The sequence below is a fragment of the Hemitrygon akajei genome, chromosome 19 (assembly GCF_048418815.1).
Source record: "Hemitrygon akajei chromosome 19, sHemAka1.3, whole genome shotgun sequence".
In the NCBI taxonomy this organism is placed as follows: Eukaryota; Metazoa; Chordata; class Chondrichthyes; order Myliobatiformes; family Dasyatidae; genus Hemitrygon; species Hemitrygon akajei.
Genome location: NC_133142.1, coordinates 2,051,382 through 2,070,137, shown reverse-complemented (window position 1 = coordinate 2,070,137; position 18,756 = coordinate 2,051,382). Strand labels below are relative to the sequence as shown.

Genomic DNA, 18,756 nt, shown 5'->3' with positions numbered 1-18,756 from the left:
GTGGAACACAACACGGAAACAACAGCATGGGAACAAGGCAATGTGGAACACAACACGGAAACAACAGCATGGGAACAAGGCAATGTGGAACACAACACGGAAACAACAGCATGGGAACAAGGCAATGTGGGACACAACACGGAAACAACAGCATGGGAACAAGGCAATGTGGAACACAACACGGAAACAACAGCATGGGAACAAGGCAATGTGGAACACAACACGGAAACAACAGCATGGGAACAAGGCAATGTGGGACACAACAACATGGAAACAATGCTGAAACACGGCGATATGGGAACACAAGTAATTAAATGCAGCATCTCCAAGTTTGTGGATGACACGAAGCTGGGCGGCAGTGTTAGCTGTGAGGAGGATGCTAAGAGGATGCAGGGTGACTTGGATAGGTTAGGTGAGTGGGCAAATTAATGGCAGATGCAATTTAATGTGGATAAATGTGAGGTTATCCACTTTGGTTGCAAGAACAGGGAAACAGATTATTATCTGAACGGTGGCCGATTAGAAAAAGGGGAGATGCAACGGGACCTGGGTGTCATTGTACACCAGTCATTAAAGGTGGGCATGCAGGTACAGCAGGCGGTGAAAAAGGCAAATGGTATGTTGGCATTCATAGCAAAAGGATTTGAGTACAGGAGCAGGGAGGTTCTACTGCAGTTGTACAAGGCCTTGGTGAGACTGCACTTAGAATATTGTGTGCAGTTTTGGTCCCCTAATCTGAGGAAAGACATTCTTGCCATAGAGGGAGTACAGAGAAGGTTCACCAGATTGATTCCTGGGATGGCAGGACTTTCATATGAAGAAAGACTGGATCGACTAGGCTTATACTCACTGGAATTTAGAAGATTGAGGGGGGATCTTATTGAAACGTATAAAATTCTAAAGGGTTTGGACAGGCTAGATGCAGGGAGATTGTTTCTGATGTTGGGGAAGTCCAGAATGAGGGGTCACAGATTAAGGATAAAGGGGAAGCCTTTTAGGACTGAGATGAGGAAAAACTTCTTCACACAGAAAGTGGTGAATCTGTGGAATTCTCTGCCACAGGAAACAGCTGAGGCCGGTTCATTGGCTATATTTAAGAGGAAGTTAGATATGGCCCTTGTGGCTAAAGGGATCAGGGGGTATGGAGAGAAAGCAGGTACAGGGTTCTGAGTTGGATGATCAGCCATGATCATACTGAATGGTGGTGCAGGCTCGAAGGGCCGAATGGCCTACTCCTGCACCTATTTTCTATGTTCTATGTTCTATGTAAACACAGCAACACGGAAATAAAGCAACATGGAACACAACAACATGGAAGTACATCACAGAAACACAGTATCCATTGACTCTTGACTGATGGACGTGTCTCCCTGCAGGTTTGTCGAATGTCCATCTCCAACTGGACCTGGAGGCCGAATTCCACTTCACCCACCTCATCATGACCTTCAAGGTGGGTGTTGGCGGTGGGCATGGAGGGCGTTGTCACCAGGTGTGCTGCCCTCGTTCCTCCCCGTATGCCATCAGTGTCCACACAATTCAGTGGGCTGTTACTGATTCCAGTGTTTATCACTCATTCCTCACTGCCCCTCAGGAGGAGCAAGTGAGCCGCTCCCTTGAGCTGTTGTAGTCCGTCTGGTGAAGCTGCTCCCAGAGTCCTGATCGCGGGTCGGTGGGGTCCCAGGGGTCAGTCCTGATTGTGTGGTGGTGGGATCCCAGGGGTCAGTCCTGATCGTGGGGCGGTGGGGTCCCAGGGGTCAGTCCTGATCATGGTGGGCCACCACGCTGCAGTGTGTAGACAGTGCGTAGACAGTGCATAGACAGTGCGCACTGCAGCCACTGTGTGCCAGTGGTGTGGGGTGGATGGGATCCCATTTCATCCTGGCTGGTGCAAGCTCCCCCTCGTGTAGAGGGAGGGACAGCACATTCCAGGCTTGGGGGTGAGGGCTGATGTGAGCTGACGGTCCACAGGTGTATCAGGGTAAGTGGGACATTGGTCCCCATAGACAGTGAGGGGTAATGTTCTAACATTTTATACAACTGCTCAAACCAACAATTGCTCTCAGCAGGAAATTCTTACACCGCCTGAAAACTTGTTTTTTTTAAATATGTATTCGACGAATATTTTGAATGAAAATTAAAAATGCACATCCTTTTGATTTTATTTATTAATTGAAAGGTGTAATGAAGTAGAGTACAACAGAGAAATTCGTTCACATTTCTGAAACCTGTCACTGCGTGGCCCCAAAGGCTAAGTGAGTGGGTACAATGGCTATGTGAGTGGGTACAATGGCTATGTGAGTGGGTACAATGGCTATGTGAGTGTGGTACAATGGCTATGTGAGTGTGGTACATTGGCTATGTGAGTGGGTACAATGGCTATGTGAGTGTGGTACAATGGCTATGTGAGTGGGTGCATTCACATGAGTGAATGTGAGTGGGTACAATGGCTATATGAGTGTGGTACAATGGCTATGTGAGTGGGTGCATTCACATGAGTGAATGTGACTGGGTACAATGGCTATGTGAGTGGGTGCATTCACATGAGTGAATGTGAGTGGGTACAATGGCTATGTGAGTGGGTACATTCACATGAGTGAATGTGAGTGTGTACAATGGCTATGTGAGTGTGGTACAATGGCTATGTGAGTGGGTGCATTCACATGAGTGAATGTGAGTGGGTACAATGGCTAAGTGAGTGGGTACAATGGCTATGTGAGTGGGTACAATGGCTATGTGAGTGTGGTACATTGGCTATGTGAGTGTGGTACAATGGCTATGTGAGTGTGGTACATTGGCTATGTGAGTGTGGTACAATGGCTATGTGAGTGGGTACAATGGCTATGTGAGTGTGGTACAATGGCTATGTGAGTGGGTGCATTCACATGAGTGAATGTGAGTGGGTACAATGGCTATGTGAGTGTGTACAATGGCTATGTGAGTGTGGTACAATGGCTATGTGAGTGTGTACAATGGCTATGTGAGTGGGTGCATTCACATGAGTGAATGTGAGTGGGTACAATGGCTATGTGAGTGGGTACAATGGCTATGTGAGTGTGTACAATGGCTAAGTGAGTGGGTGCATTCACATGAGTGAATGTGAGTGGGTACAATGGCTATGTGAGTGGGTACAATGGCTACGTGAGTGGGTACATTCACAGGAGTGAATGTGAGTGGGTACAATGGCTATGTGAGTGGGTACAGTGGCTATGTGAGTGTGGTACAATGGCTATGTGAGTGTGTACAATGGCTATGTGAGTGGGTACAATGGCTATGTGAGTGGGTACAATGGCTATGTGAGTGTGGTACAATGGCTATGTGAGTGTGTACAATGGCTATGTGAGTGTGGTACAATGGCTAAGTGAGTGGGTACAATGGCTATGTGAGTGGGTGCATTCACATGGGTGAATGTGAATGGGTACAATGGCTATGTGAGTGGGTGCATTCACATGAGCGAATGTGAGTGGGTACAATGGCTATGTGAGTGGGTACAATGGCTATGTGAGTGTGGTACAGTGGCTATGTGAGTGGGTACAATGGCTATGTGAGTGGGTACAATGGCTAAGTGAGTGGGTACAATGGCTATGTGAGTGGGTGCATTCACATGAGTGAATGTGAGTGGATACAATGGCTATGTGAGTGTGGTACAATGGCTAAATGAGTGGGTTACAATGGCTAAGTGAGTGGGTACAATGGCTATGTGAGTGGGTACAATGGCTATGTGAGTGGGTGCATTCACATGAGTGAATGTGAGTGGGTACAATGGCTATGTGAGTGGGTACAATGGCTAAGTGAGTGGATACAATGGCTATGTGAGAGGGTGCATTCACATGAGTGAATGTGAGTGTGGTACAATGGCTAAGTGAGTGTGTACAATGGCTATGTGAGTGGGTGCATTCACATGAGTGAATGTGAATGGGTACAATGGCTATGTGAGTGGGTACAATGGCTATGTGAGTGGGAGCATTCACATGAGTGAATGTGAGTGGGTACAATGGCTATGTGAGTGGGTACAATGGCTATGTGAGTGGGTAGAATGGCTAAGTGAGTGGGTACAATGGCTATGTGAGTGGGTGCATTCACATGAGTGAATGTGAGTGGGTACAGTGGCTATGTGAATGTGGTACAATGGCTATGTGAGTGTGTACAATGGCTATGTGAGTGTGGTACAATGGCTATGTGAGTGGGTGCATTCACATGAGTGAATGTGAGTGTGGTACAATGGCTACGTGAGTGGGTACAATGGCTACGTGAGTGGGTACATTCACATGAGTGAATGTGAGTGGGTACAATGGCTATGTGAGTGGGTACAGTGGCTATGTGAGTGTGGTACAATGGCTCTGTGAGTGTGTACAATGGCTATGTGAGTGTGGTACAATGGCTATGTGAGTGGGTACAATGGCTATGTGAGTGTGGTACAATGGCTATGTGAGTGTGTACAATGGCTATGTGAGTGGGTACAATGGCTATGTGAGTGTGGTACAATGGCTATGTGAGTGTGTACAATGGCTATGTGAGTGTGGTACAATGGCTATGTGAGTGTGTACAATGGCTATGTGAGTGTGGTACAATGGCTATGTGAGTGTGTACAATGGCTATGTGAGTGTGGTACAATGGCTATGTGAGTGGGTACAATGGCTATGTGAGTGTGTACAATGGCTAAGTGAATGGGTACAATGGCTATGTGAGTGGGTGCATTCACATGAGTGAATGTGAGTGGGTACAATGGCTATGTGAGTGGGTACATTCACATGAGTGAATGTGAGTGGGTACAATGGCTATGTGAGTGGGTACATTCACATGAGTGAATGTGAGTGGGTACAATGGCTATGTGAGTGGGTACAATGGCTATGTGAGTGTGGTACAATGGCTATGTGAGTGGGTACAATGGCTATGTGAGTGTGGTACAATGGCTATGTGAGTGAGTACAATGGCTATATGAGTGGGTACAATGGCTATGTGAGTGGGTACAATGGCTATGTGAGTGTGTACAATGGCTATATGAGTGTGGTACAATGGCTATGTGAGTGGGTGCATTCACATGAGTGAATGTAAGTGGGTACAATGGCTATGTGAGTGGGTACAATGGCTATGTGAGTGTGGTACAATGGCTATGTGAGTGAGTACAATGGCTATGTGAGTGGGTACAATGGCTATGTGAGTGGGTGCATTCACATGAGTGAATGTGAGTGGGTACAATGGCTATGTGAGTGGGTACAATGGCTATGTGAGTGTGGTACAATGGCTATGTGAGTGGGTAGAATGGCTATGTGAGTGGGTACAATGGCTATGTGAGTGTGGTACAATGGCTATGTGAGTGGGTAGAATGGCTATGTGAGTGGGTACAATGGCTATGTGAGTGGGTGCATTCACATGAGTGAATGTGAGTGGGTACAATGGCTATGTGAGTGGGTACAATGGCTATGTGAGTGTGGTACAATGGCTATGTGAGTGGGTAGAATGGCTATGTGAGTGGGTGCATTCACATGAGTGAATGTGAATGGGTACAATGGCTATGTGAGTGGGTACAATGGCTATGTGAGTGGGTGCATTCACATGAGTGAATGTGAATGGGTACAATGGCTATGTGAGTGGGAGCATTCACATGAGCGAATGTGAATGGGTACAATGGCTATGTGAGTGTGTACAATGGCTATGTGAGTGTGTACAATGGCTATGTGAGTGTGGTACAATGGCTATGTGAGTGGGTACAATGGCTATGTGAGTGTGGTACAATGGCTATGTGAGTGTGTACAATGGCTATCTGAGTGGGTACAATGGCTATGTGAGTGTGGTACAATGGCTATGTGAGTGGGTAGAATGGCTATGTGAGTGTGGTACAATGGCTATGTGAGTGGGTGCATTCACATGAGTGAATGTGAGTGGGTACAATGGCTATGTGAGTGGGTACAATGGCTATGTGAGTGTGGTACAATGGCTATGTGAGTGGGTGCATTCACATGAGCGAATGTGAGTGGGTGCATTCACATGAGTGAATGTGAGTGGGTACAATGGCTATGTGAGTGTGTACAATGGCTATGTGAGTGTGGTACAATGGCTATGTGAGTGTGTACAATGGCTATGTGAGTGGGTACAATGGCTATGTGAGTGGGTGCATTCACATGAGTGAATGTGAGTGGGTACAATGGCTATGTGAGTGGGTGCATTCACATGAGTGAATGTGAGTGGGTACAATGGCTATGTGAGTGTGTACAATGGCTATGTGAGTGTGGTACAATGGCTATGAGAGTGGGTACAATGGCTATGTGAGTGGGTGCATTCACATGAGTGAATGTGAGTGGGTACAATGGCTATGTGAGTGTGTACAATGGCTATGTGAGTGGGTACAATGGCTATGTGAGTGGGTGCATTCACATGAGTGAATGTGAGTGGGTACAATGGCTATGTGAGTGGGTGCATTCACATGAGTGAATGTGAGTGGGTACAATGGCTAAGTGAGTGGGTACAATGGCTATGTGAGTGTGGTACAATGGCTAAGTGAGTGGGTACAATGGCTATGTGAGTGTGGTACAATGGCTATGTGAGTGTGTACAATGGCTATGTGAGTGGGTACAATGGCTATGTGAGTGGGTGCATTCACATGTGAATGTGAGTGTGTACAATGGCTATGTGTGTGTGGTACAATGGCTATGTGAGTGTGTACAATGGCTATGTGAGTGTGGTACAATGGCTATGTGAGTGTGGTACAATGGCTAAGTGAGTGGGTACAATGGCTATGTGAGTGTGGTACAATGGCTAAGTGAGTGGGTACAATGGCTAAGTGAGTGGGTACTATGTCTATGTGAGTGGGTGCATTCACATGAGTGAATGTGAGTGGGTACAGTGGCTATGTGAGTGGGTACAATGGCTATGTGAGTGTGGTACAATGGCTATGTGAGTGTGTACAATGGCTATGTGAGTGGGTACTATGTCTATGTGAGTGGGTGCATTCACATGAGTGAATGTGAGTGGGTACAGTGGCTATGTGAGTGGGTACAATGGCTATGTGAGTGTGGTACAATGGCTATGTGAGTGTGTACAATGGCTATGTGAGTGGGTACAATGGCTAAGTGAATGGGTACAATGGCTATATGAGTGTGTACAATGGCTATGTGAGTGTGTACAATGGCTATGTGAGTGTGGTACAATGGCTATGTGAGTGTGTACAATGGCTATGTGAGTGGGTAGAATGGCTATGTGAGTGGGTACAATGGCTATGTGAGTGGGTAGAATGGCTATGTGAGTGGGTACAATGGCTATGTGAGTGGGTGCATTCACATGAGTGAATATGAGTGGGTACAATGGCTATGTGAGTGTGTACAATGGCTATGTGAGTGGGTACAATGGCTAAGTGAGTGGGTGCATTCACATGAGTGAATGTGAATGGGTACAATGGCTATGTGAGTGGGTACAATGGCTATGTGAGTGGGTGCATTCACATGAGTGAATGTGAGTGGGTACAATGGCTATGTGAGTGGGTACAATGGCTAAGTGAGTGGGTACAATGGCTATGTGAGTGGGTGCATTCACATGAGTGAATGTGAGTGGGTACAATGGCTATGTGAGTGGGTACAATGGCTATGTGAGTGTGGTACAATGGCTAAGTGAGTGTGTACAATGGCTATGTGAGTGTGTACAATGGCTATGTGAGTGGGTGCATTCACATTAGTGAATGTGAGTGGGTACAATGGCTATGTGAGTGGGTACAATGGCTAAGTGAGTGGGTACAATGGCTATGTGAGTGGGTGCATTCACATGAGTGAATGTGAGTGGGTACAGTGGCTATGTGAATGTGGTACAATGGCTATGTGAGTGGGTACAATGGCTATGTGAGTGTGGTACAATGGCTATGTGAGTGGGTGCATTCACATGAGTGAATGTGAGTGTGGTACAATGGCTACGTGAGTGGGTACAATGGCTACGTGAGTGGGTACATTCACATGAGTGAATGTGAGTGGGTACAATGGCTATGTGAGTGGGTACAGTGGCTATGTGAGTGTGGTACAATGGCTATGTGAGTGTGTACAATGGCTATGTGAGTGTGGTACAATGGCTATGTGAGTGGGTACAATGGCTATGTGAGTGTGGTACAATGGCTATGTGAGTGGGTACAATGGCTATGTGAGTGTGGTACAATGGCTATGTGAGTGTGGTACAATGGCTATGTGAGTGGGTACAATGGCTATGTGAGTGTGTACAATGGCTATGTGAGTGGGTACAATGGCTATGTGAGTGTGTACAATGGCTATGTGAGTGTGGTACAATGGCTATGTGAGTGGGTACAATGGCTATGTGAGTGTGTACAATGGCTATGTGAGTGGGTACAATGGCTATGTGAGTGGGTGCATTCACATGAGTGAATGTGAATGGGTACAATGGCTATGTGAGTGTGGTACAATGGCTATGTGAGTGTGGTACAATGGCTATGTGAGTGGGTACAATGGCTATGTGAGTGTGGTACAATGGCTATGTGAGTGTGGTACAATGGCTATGTGAATGGGTACAATGGCTATGTGAGTGTGTACAATGGCTAAGTGAATGGGTACAATGGCTATGTGAGTGGGTACAATGGCTATGTGAGTGAGTACTATGTCTATGTGAGTGGGTGCATTCACATGAGTGAATGTGAGTGGGTACAATGGCTATGTGAGTGGGTAGAATGGCTATGTGAGTGTGGTACAATGGCTATGTGAGTGGGTAGAATGGCTATGTGAGTGTGGTACAATGGCTATGTGAGTGGGTACAATGGCTATGTGAGTGGGTACAATGGCTATGTGAGTGTGTACAATGGCTAAGTGAATGGGTACAATGGCTATGTGAGTGGGTACAATGGCTATGTGAGTGAGTACTATGTCTATGTGAGTGGGTGCATTCACATGAGTGAATGTGAGTGGGTACAATGGCTATGTGAGTGGGTAGAATGGCTATGTGAGTGTGGTACAATGGCTATGTGAGTGGGTACAATGGCTATGTGAGTGTGGTACAATGGCTATGTGAGTGGGTAGAATGGCTATGTGAGTGGGTACAATGGCTATGTGAGTGGGTGCATTCACATGAGTGAATGTGAGTGGGTACAATGGCTATGTGAGTGGGTACAATGGCTATGTGAGTGTGGTACAATGGCTATGTGAGTGGGTAGAATGGCTATGTGAGTGGGTGCATTCACATGAGTGAATGTGAATGGGTACAATGGCTATGTGAGTGGGTACAATGGCTATGTGAGTGTGGTACAATGGCTATGTGAGTGTGGTACAATGGCTATGTGAATGGGTACAATGGCTATGTGAGTGTGGTACAATGGCTATGTGAGTGGGTACAATGGCTATGTGAGTGTGTACAATGGCTAAGTGAATGGGTACAATGGCTATGTGAGTGGGTACAATGGCTATGTGAGTGAGTACTATGTCTATGTGAGTGGGTGCATTCACATGAGTGAATGTGAGTGGGTACAATGGCTATGTGAGTGGGTAGAATGGCTATGTGAGTGTGGTACAATGGCTATGTGAGTGGGTAGAATGGCTATGTGAGTGGGTACAATGGCTATGTGAGTGGGTGCATTCACATGAGTGAATGTGAGTGGGTACAATGGCTATGTGAGTGGGTACAATGGCTATGTGATTGTGGTACAATGGCTATGTGAGTGGGTAGAATGGCTATGTGAGTGGGTGCATTCACATGAGTGAATGTGAATGGGTACAATGGCTATGTGAGTGGGTGCATTCACATGAGTGAATGTGAGTGGGTACAGTGGCTATGTGAATGTGGTACAATGGCTATGTGAGTGGGTACAATGGCTATGTGAGTGTGGTACAATGGCTATGTGAGTGGGTGCATTCACATGAGTGAATGTGAGTGTGGTACAATGGCTACGTGAGTGGGTACAATGGCTACGTGAGTGGGTACATTCACATGAGTGAATGTGAGTGGGTACAATGGCTATGTGAGTGGGTACAGTGGCTATGTGAGTGTGGTACAATGGCTATGTGAGTGTGTACAATGGCTATGTGAGTGTGGTACAATGGCTATGTGAGTGGGTACAATGGCTATGTGAGTGTGGTACAATGGCTATGTGAGTGGGTACAATGGCTATGTGAGTGTGGTACAATGGCTATGTGAGTGTGTACAATGGCTATGTGAGTGTGTACAATGGCTATGTGAGTGTGGTACAATGGCTATGTGAGTGGGTACAATGGCTATGTGAGTGTGTACAATGGCTATGTGAGTGGGTACAATGGCTATGTGAGTGTGTACAATGGCTATGTGAGTGTGGTACAATGGCTATGTGAGTGGGTACAATGGCTATGTGAGTGTGTACAATGGCTAAGTGAATGGGTACAATGGCTATGTGAGTGGGTGCATTCACATGAGTGAATGTGAGTGGGTACAATGGCTATGTGAGTGGGTACATTCACATGAGTGAATGTGAGTGGGTACAATGGCTATGTGAGTGGGTACATTCACATGAGTGAATGTGAGTGGGTACAATGGCTATGTGAGTGGGTACAATGGCTATGTGAGTGTGGTACAATGGCTATGTGAGTGTGGTACAATGGCTATGTGAGTGGGTAGAATGGCTATGTGAGTGGGTGCATTCACATGAGTGAATGTGAATGGGTACAATGGCTATGTGAGTGGGTGCATTCACATGAGTGAATGTGAGTGGGTACAGTGGCTATGTGAATGTGGTACAATGGCTATGTGAGTGGGTACAATGGCTATGTGAGTGTGGTACAATGGCTATGTGAGTGGGTGCATTCACATGAGTGAATGTGAGTGTGGTACAATGGCTACGTGAGTGGGTACAATGGCTACGTGAGTGGGTACATTCACATGAGTGAATGTGAGTGGGTACAATGGCTATGTGAGTGGGTACAGTGGCTATGTGAGTGTGGTACAATGGCTATGTGAGTGGGTACAATGGCTATGTGAGTGTGTACAATGGCTATATGAGTGTGGTACAATGGCTATGTGAGTGGGTACAATGGCTATGTGAGTGTGGTACAATGGCTATGTGAGTGAGTACAATGGCTATATGAGTGGGTACAATGGCTATGTGAGTGGGTACAATGGCTATGTGAGTGTGTACAATGGCTATATGAGTGTGGTACAATGGCTATGTGAGTGGGTGCATTCACATGAGTGAATGTGAGTGGGTACAATGGCTATGTGAGTGGGTACAATGGCTATGTGAGTGTGGTACAATGGCTATGTGAGTGGGTACAATGGCTATGTGAGTGTGGTACAATGGCTATGTGAGTGAGTACAATGGCTATATGAGTGGGTACAATGGCTATGTGAGTGGGTACAATGGCTATGTGAGTGTGTACAATGGCTATATGAGTGTGGTACAATGGCTATGTGAGTGGGTGCATTCACATGAGTGAATGTAAGTGGGTACAATGGCTATGTGAGTGGGTACAATGGCTATGTGAGTGTGGTACAATGGCTATGTGAGTGAGTACAATGGCTATGTGAGTGGGTACAATGGCTATGTGAGTGGGTGCATTCACATGAGTGAATGTGAGTGGGTACAATGGCTATGTGAGTGGGTACAATGGCTATGTGAGTGTGGTACAATGGCTATGTGAGTGGGTAGAATGGCTATGTGAGTGGGTACAATGGCTATGTGAGTGTGGTACAATGGCTATGTGAGTGGGTAGAATGGCTATGTGAGTGGGTACAATGGCTATGTGAGTGGGTGCATTCACATGAGTGAATGTGAGTGGGTACAATGGCTATGTGAGTGGGTACAATGGCTATGTGAGTGTGGTACAATGGCTATGTGAGTGGGTAGAATGGCTATGTGAGTGGGTGCATTCACATGAGTGAATGTGAATGGGTACAATGGCTATGTGAGTGGGTACAATGGCTATGTGAGTGGGTGCATTCACATGAGTGAATGTGAATGGGTACAATGGCTATGTGAGTGGGTACATTCACATGAGTGAATGTGAGTGGGTACAATGGCTATGTGAGTGGGTACAATGGCTATGTGAGTGTGGTACAATGGCTATGTGAGTGGGTACAATGGCTATGTGAGTGTGGTACAATGGCTATGTGAGTGAGTACAATGGCTATATGAGTGGGTACAATGGCTATGTGAGTGGGTACAATGGCTATGTGAGTGTGTACAATGGCTATATGAGTGTGGTACAATGGCTATGTGAGTGGGTGCATTCACATGAGTGAATGTAAGTGGGTACAATGGCTATGTGAGTGAGTACAATGGCTATGTGAGTGGGTACAATGGCTATGTGAGTGGGTGCATTCACATGAGTGAATGTGAGTGGGTACAATGGCTATGTGAGTGGGTACAATGGCTATGTGAGTGTGTACAATGGCTAAGTGAATGGGTACAATGGCTATGTGAGTGGGTACAATGGCTATGTGAGTGAGTACTATGTCTATGTGAGTGGGTGCATTCACATGAGTGAATGTGAGTGGGTACAATGGCTATGTGAGTGGGTAGAATGGCTATGTGAGTGTGGTACAATGGCTATGTGAGTGGGTAGAATGGCTATGTGAGTGGGTACAATGGCTATGTGAGTGGGTGCATTCACATGAGTGAATGTGAGTGGGTACAATGGCTATGTGAGTGGGTACAATGGCTATGTGAGTGTGGTACAATGGCTATGTGAGTGGGTAGAATGGCTATGTGAGTGGGTGCATTCACATGAGTGAATGTGAATGGGTACAATGGCTATGTGAGTGGGTGCATTCACATGAGTGAATGTGAGTGGGTACAGTGGCTATGTGAATGTGGTACAATGGCTATGTGAGTGGGTACAATGGCTATGTGAGTGTGGTACAATGGCTATGTGAGTGGGTGCATTCACATGAGTGAATGTGAGTGTGGTACAATGGCTACGTGAGTGGGTACAATGGCTACGTGAGTGGGTACATTCACATGAGTGAATGTGAGTGGGTACAATGGCTATGTGAGTGGGTACAGTGGCTATGTGAGTGTGGTACAATGGCTATGTGAGTGTGTACAATGGCTATGTGAGTGTGGTACAATGGCTATGTGAGTGGGTACAATGGCTATGTGAGTGTGGTACAATGGCTATGTGAGTGGGTACAATGGCTATGTGAGTGTGGTACAATGGCTATGTGAGTGTGGTACAATGGCTATGTGAGTGTGTACAATGGCTATGTGAGTGTGTACAATGGCTATGTGAGTGTGGTACAATGGCTATGTGAGTGGGTACAATGGCTATGTGAGTGTGTACAATGGCTATGTGAGTGGGTACAATGGCTATGTGAGTGTGTACAATGGCTATGTGAGTGTGGTACAATGGCTATGTGAGTGGGTACAATGGCTATGTGAGTGTGTACAATGGCTAAGTGAATGGGTACAATGGCTATGTGAGTGGGTGCATTCACATGAGTGAATGTGAGTGGGTACAATGGCTATGTGAGTGGGTACATTCACATGAGTGAATGTGAGTGGGTACAATGGCTATGTGAGTGGGTACATTCACATGAGTGAATGTGAGTGGGTACAATGGCTATGTGAGTGGGTACAATGGCTATGTGAGTGTGGTACAATGGCTATGTGAGTGGGTACAATGGCTATGTGAGTGTGGTACAATGGCTATGTGAGTGAGTACAATGGCTATATGAGTGGGTACAATGGCTATGTGAGTGGGTACAATGGCTATGTGAGTGTGTACAATGGCTATATGAGTGTGGTACAATGGCTATGTGAGTGGGTGCATTCACATGAGTGAATGTAAGTGGGTACAATGGCTATGTGAGTGGGTACAATGGCTATGTGAGTGTGGTACAATGGCTATGTGAGTGAGTACAATGGCTATGTGAGTGGGTACAATGGCTATGTGAGTGGGTGCATTCACATGAGTGAATGTGAGTGGGTACAATGGCTATGTGAGTGGGTACAATGGCTATGTGAGTGTGGTACAATGGCTATGTGAGTGGGTAGAATGGCTATGTGAGTGGGTACAATGGCTATGTGAGTGTGGTACAATGGCTATGTGAGTGGGTAGAATGGCTATGTGAGTGGGTACAATGGCTATGTGAGTGGGTGCATTCACATGAGTGAATGTGAGTGGGTACAATGGCTATGTGAGTGGGTACAATGGCTATGTGAGTGTGGTACAATGGCTATGTGAGTGGGTAGAATGGCTATGTGAGTGGGTGCATTCACATGAGTGAATGTGAATGGGTACAATGGCTATGTGAGTGGGTACAATGGCTATGTGAGTGGGTGCATTCACATGAGTGAATGTGAATGGGTACAATGGCTATGTGAGTGGGAGCATTCACATGAGCGAATGTGAATGGGTACAATGGCTATGTGAGTGTGTACAATGGCTATGTGAGTGTGTACAATGGCTATGTGAGTGTGGTACAATGGCTATGTGAGTGGGTACAATGGCTATGTGAGTGTGGTACAATGGCTATGTGAGTGTGTACAATGGCTATCTGAGTGGGTACAATGGCTATGTGAGTGTGGTACAATGGCTATGTGAGTGGGTAGAATGGCTATGTGAGTGTGGTACAATGGCTATGTGAGTGGGTGCATTCACATGAGTGAATGTGAGTGGGTACAATGGCTATGTGAGTGGGTACAATGGCTATGTGAGTGTGGTACAATGGCTATGTGAGTGGGTGCATTCACATGAGCGAATGTGAGTGGGTGCATTCACATGAGTGAATGTGAGTGGGTACAATGGCTATGTGAGTGTGTACAATGGCTATGTGAGTGTGGTACAATGGCTATGTGAGTGTGTACAATGGCTATGTGAGTGGGTACAATGGCTATGTGAGTGGGTGCATTCACATGAGTGAATGTGAGTGGGTACAATGGCTATGTGAGTGGGTGCATTCACATGAGTGAATGTGAGTGGGTACAATGGCTATGTGAGTGTGTACAATGGCTATGTGAGTGTGGTACAATGGCTATGAGAGTGGGTACAATGGCTATGTGAGTGGGTGCATTCACATGAGTGAATGTGAGTGGGTACAATGGCTATGTGAGTGTGTACAATGGCTATGTGAGTGGGTACAATGGCTATGTGAGTGGGTGCATTCACATGAGTGAATGTGAGTGGGTACAATGGCTATGTGAGTGGGTGCATTCACATGAGTGAATGTGAGTGGGTACAATGGCTAAGTGAGTGGGTACAATGGCTATGTGAGTGTGGTACAATGGCTAAGTGAGTGGGTACAATGGCTATGTGAGTGTGGTACAATGGCTATGTGAGTGTGTACAATGGCTATGTGAGTGGGTACAATGGCTATGTGAGTGGGTGCATTCACATGTGAATGTGAGTGTGTACAATGGCTATGTGTGTGTGGTACAATGGCTATGTGAGTGTGTACAATGGCTATGTGAGTGTGGTACAATGGCTATGTGAGTGTGGTACAATGGCTAAGTGAGTGGGTACAATGGCTATGTGAGTGTGGTACAATGGCTAAGTGAGTGGGTACAATGGCTAAGTGAGTGGGTACTATGTCTATGTGAGTGGGTGCATTCACATGAGTGAATGTGAGTGGGTACAGTGGCTATGTGAGTGGGTACAATGGCTATGTGAGTGTGGTACAATGGCTATGTGAGTGTGTACAATGGCTATGTGAGTGGGTACTATGTCTATGTGAGTGGGTGCATTCACATGAGTGAATGTGAGTGGGTACAGTGGCTATGTGAGTGGGTACAATGGCTATGTGAGTGTGGTACAATGGCTATGTGAGTGTGTACAATGGCTATGTGAGTGGGTACAATGGCTAAGTGAATGGGTACAATGGCTATATGAGTGTGTACAATGGCTATGTGAGTGTGTACAATGGCTATGTGAGTGTGGTACAATGGCTATGTGAGTGTGTACAATGGCTATGTGAGTGGGTAGAATGGCTATGTGAGTGGGTACAATGGCTATGTGAGTGGGTAGAATGGCTATGTGAGTGGGTACAATGGCTATGTGAGTGGGTGCATTCACATGAGTGAATATGAGTGGGTACAATGGCTATGTGAGTGTGTACAATGGCTATGTGAGTGGGTACAATGGCTAAGTGAGTGGGTGCATTCACATGAGTGAATGTGAATGGGTACAATGGCTATGTGAGTGGGTACAATGGCTATGTGAGTGGGTGCATTCACATGAGTGAATGTGAGTGGGTACAATGGCTATGTGAGTGGGTACAATGGCTAAGTGAGTGGGTACAATGGCTATGTGAGTGGGTGCATTCACATGAGTGAATGTGAGTGGGTACAATGGCTATGTGAGTGGGTACAATGGCTATGTGAGTGTGGTACAATGGCTAAGTGAGTGTGTACAATGGCTATGTGAGTGTGTACAATGGCTATGTGAGTGGGTGCATTCACATTAGTGAATGTGAGTGGGTACAATGGCTATGTGAGTGGGTACAATGGCTAAGTGAGTGGGTACAATGGCTATGTGAGTGGGTGCATTCACATGAGTGAATGTGAGTGGGTACAGTGGCTATGTGAATGTGGTACAATGGCTATGTGAGTGGGTACAATGGCTATGTGAGTGTGGTACAATGGCTATGTGAGTGGGTGCATTCACATGAGTGAATGTGAGTGTGGTACAATGGCTACGTGAGTGGGTACAATGGCTACGTGAGTGGGTACATTCACATGAGTGAATGTGAGTGGGTACAATGGCTATGTGAGTGGGTACAGTGGCTATGTGAGTGTGGTACAATGGCTATGTGAGTGTGTACAATGGCTATGTGAGTGTGGTACAATGGCTATGTGAGTGGGTACAATGGCTATGTGAGTGTGGTACAATGGCTATGTGAGTGGGTACAATGGCTATGTGAGTGTGGTACAATGGCTATGTGAGTGTGGTACAATGGCTATGTGAGTGTGTACAATGGCTATGTGAGTGGGTACAATGGCTATGTGAGTGTGTACAATGGCTATGTGAGTGTGGTACAATGGCTATGTGAGTGGGTACAATGGCTATGTGAGTGTGTACAATGGCTATGTGAGTGGGTACAATGGCTATGTGAGTGGGTGCATTCACATGAGTGAATGTGAATGGGTACAATGGCTATGTGAGTGTGTACAATGGCTATGTGAGTGTGGTACAATGGCTATGTGAGTGTGGTACAATGGCTATGTGAGTGGGTACAATGGCTATGTGAGTGTGGTACAATGGCTATGTGAGTGTGGTACAATGGCTATGTGAATGGGTACAATGGCTATGTGAGTGTGTACAATGGCTAAGTGAATGGGTACAATGGCTATGTGAGTGGGTACAATGGCTATGTGAGTGAGTACTATGTCTATGTGAGTGGGTGCATTCACATGAGTGAATGTGAGTGGGTACAATGGCTATGTGAGTGGGTAGAATGGCTATGTGAGTGTGGTACAATGGCTATGTGAGTGGGTAGAATGGCTATGTGAGTGTGGTACAATGGCTATGTGAGTGGGTACAATGGCTATGTGAGTGGGTACAATGGCTATGTGAGTGTGTACAATGGCTAAGTGAATGGGTACAATGGCTATGTGAGTGGGTACAATGGCTATGTGAGTGAGTACTATGTCTATGTGAGTGGGTGCATTCACATGAGTGAATGTGAGTGGGTACAATGGCTATGTGAGTGGGTAGAATGGCTATGTGAGTGTGGTACAATGGCTATGTGAGTGGGTACAATGGCTATGTGAGTGTGGTACAATGGCTATGTGAGTGGGTAGAATGGCTATGTGAGTGGGTACAATGGCTATGTGAGTGGGTGCATTCACATGAGTGAATGTGAGTGGGTACAATGGCTATGTGAGTGGGTACAATGGCTATGTGAGTGTGGTACAATGGCTATGTGAGTGGGTAGAATGGCTATGTGAGTGGGTGCATTCACATGAGTGAATGTGAATGGGTACAATGGCTATGTGAGTGGGTACAATGGCTATGTGAGTGTGGTACAATGGCTATGTGAGTGTGGTACAATGGCTATGTGAATGGGTACAATGGCTATGTGAGTGTGGTACAATGGCTATGTGAGTGGGTACAATGGCTATGTGAGTGTGTACAATGGCTAAGTGAATGGGTACAATGGCTATGTGAGTGGGTACAATGGCTATGTGAGTGAGTACTATGTCTATGTGAGTGGGTGCATTCACATGAGTGAATGTGAGTGGGTACAATGGCTATGTGAGTGGGTAGAATGGCTATGTGAGTGTGGTACAATGGCTATGTGAGTGGGTAGAATGGCTATGTGAGTGGGTACAATGGCTATGTGAGTGGGTGCATTCACATGAGTGAATGTGAGTGGGTACAATGGCTATGTGAGTGGGTACAATGGCTATGTGAGTGTGGTACAATGGCTATGTGAGTGGGTAGAATGGCTATGTGAGTGGGTGCATTCACATGAGTGAATGTGAATGGGTACAATGGCTATGTGAGTGGGTGCATTCACATGAGTGAATGTGAGTGGGTACAGTGGCTATGTGAATGTGGTACAATGGCTATGTGAGTGGGTACAATGGCTATGTGAGTGTGGTACAATGGCTATGTGAGTGGGTGCATTCACATGAGTGAATGTGAGTGTGGTACAATGGCTACGTGAGTGGGTACAATGGCTACGTGAGTGGGTACATTCACATGAGTGAATGTGAGTGGGTACAATGGCTATGTGAGTGGGTACAGTGGCTATGTGAGTGTGGTACAATGGCTATGTGAGTGTGTACAATGGCTATGTGAGTGTGGTACAATGGCTATGTGAGTGGGTACAATGGCTATGTGAGTGTGGTACAATGGCTATGTGAGTGGG

At 46.2% G+C, this 18,756-nt stretch overlaps 1 protein-coding gene across 1 annotated transcript in view; it reads left to right on the top strand.

Moving 5' to 3' along the window:
• The window catches only part of lamb2 (laminin, beta 2 (laminin S)), a gene marked incomplete at its 5' end in the record, with an annotated part of 243,025 nt that overhangs the window by 31,087 nt on the left and 193,182 nt on the right, over positions 1 to 18,756 (top strand). The window contains 1 exon segment of the mRNA XM_073072944.1: positions 1,377 to 1,450. Within this exon segment, the coding sequence (XP_072929045.1) occupies positions 1,377 to 1,450 (74 nt within the window).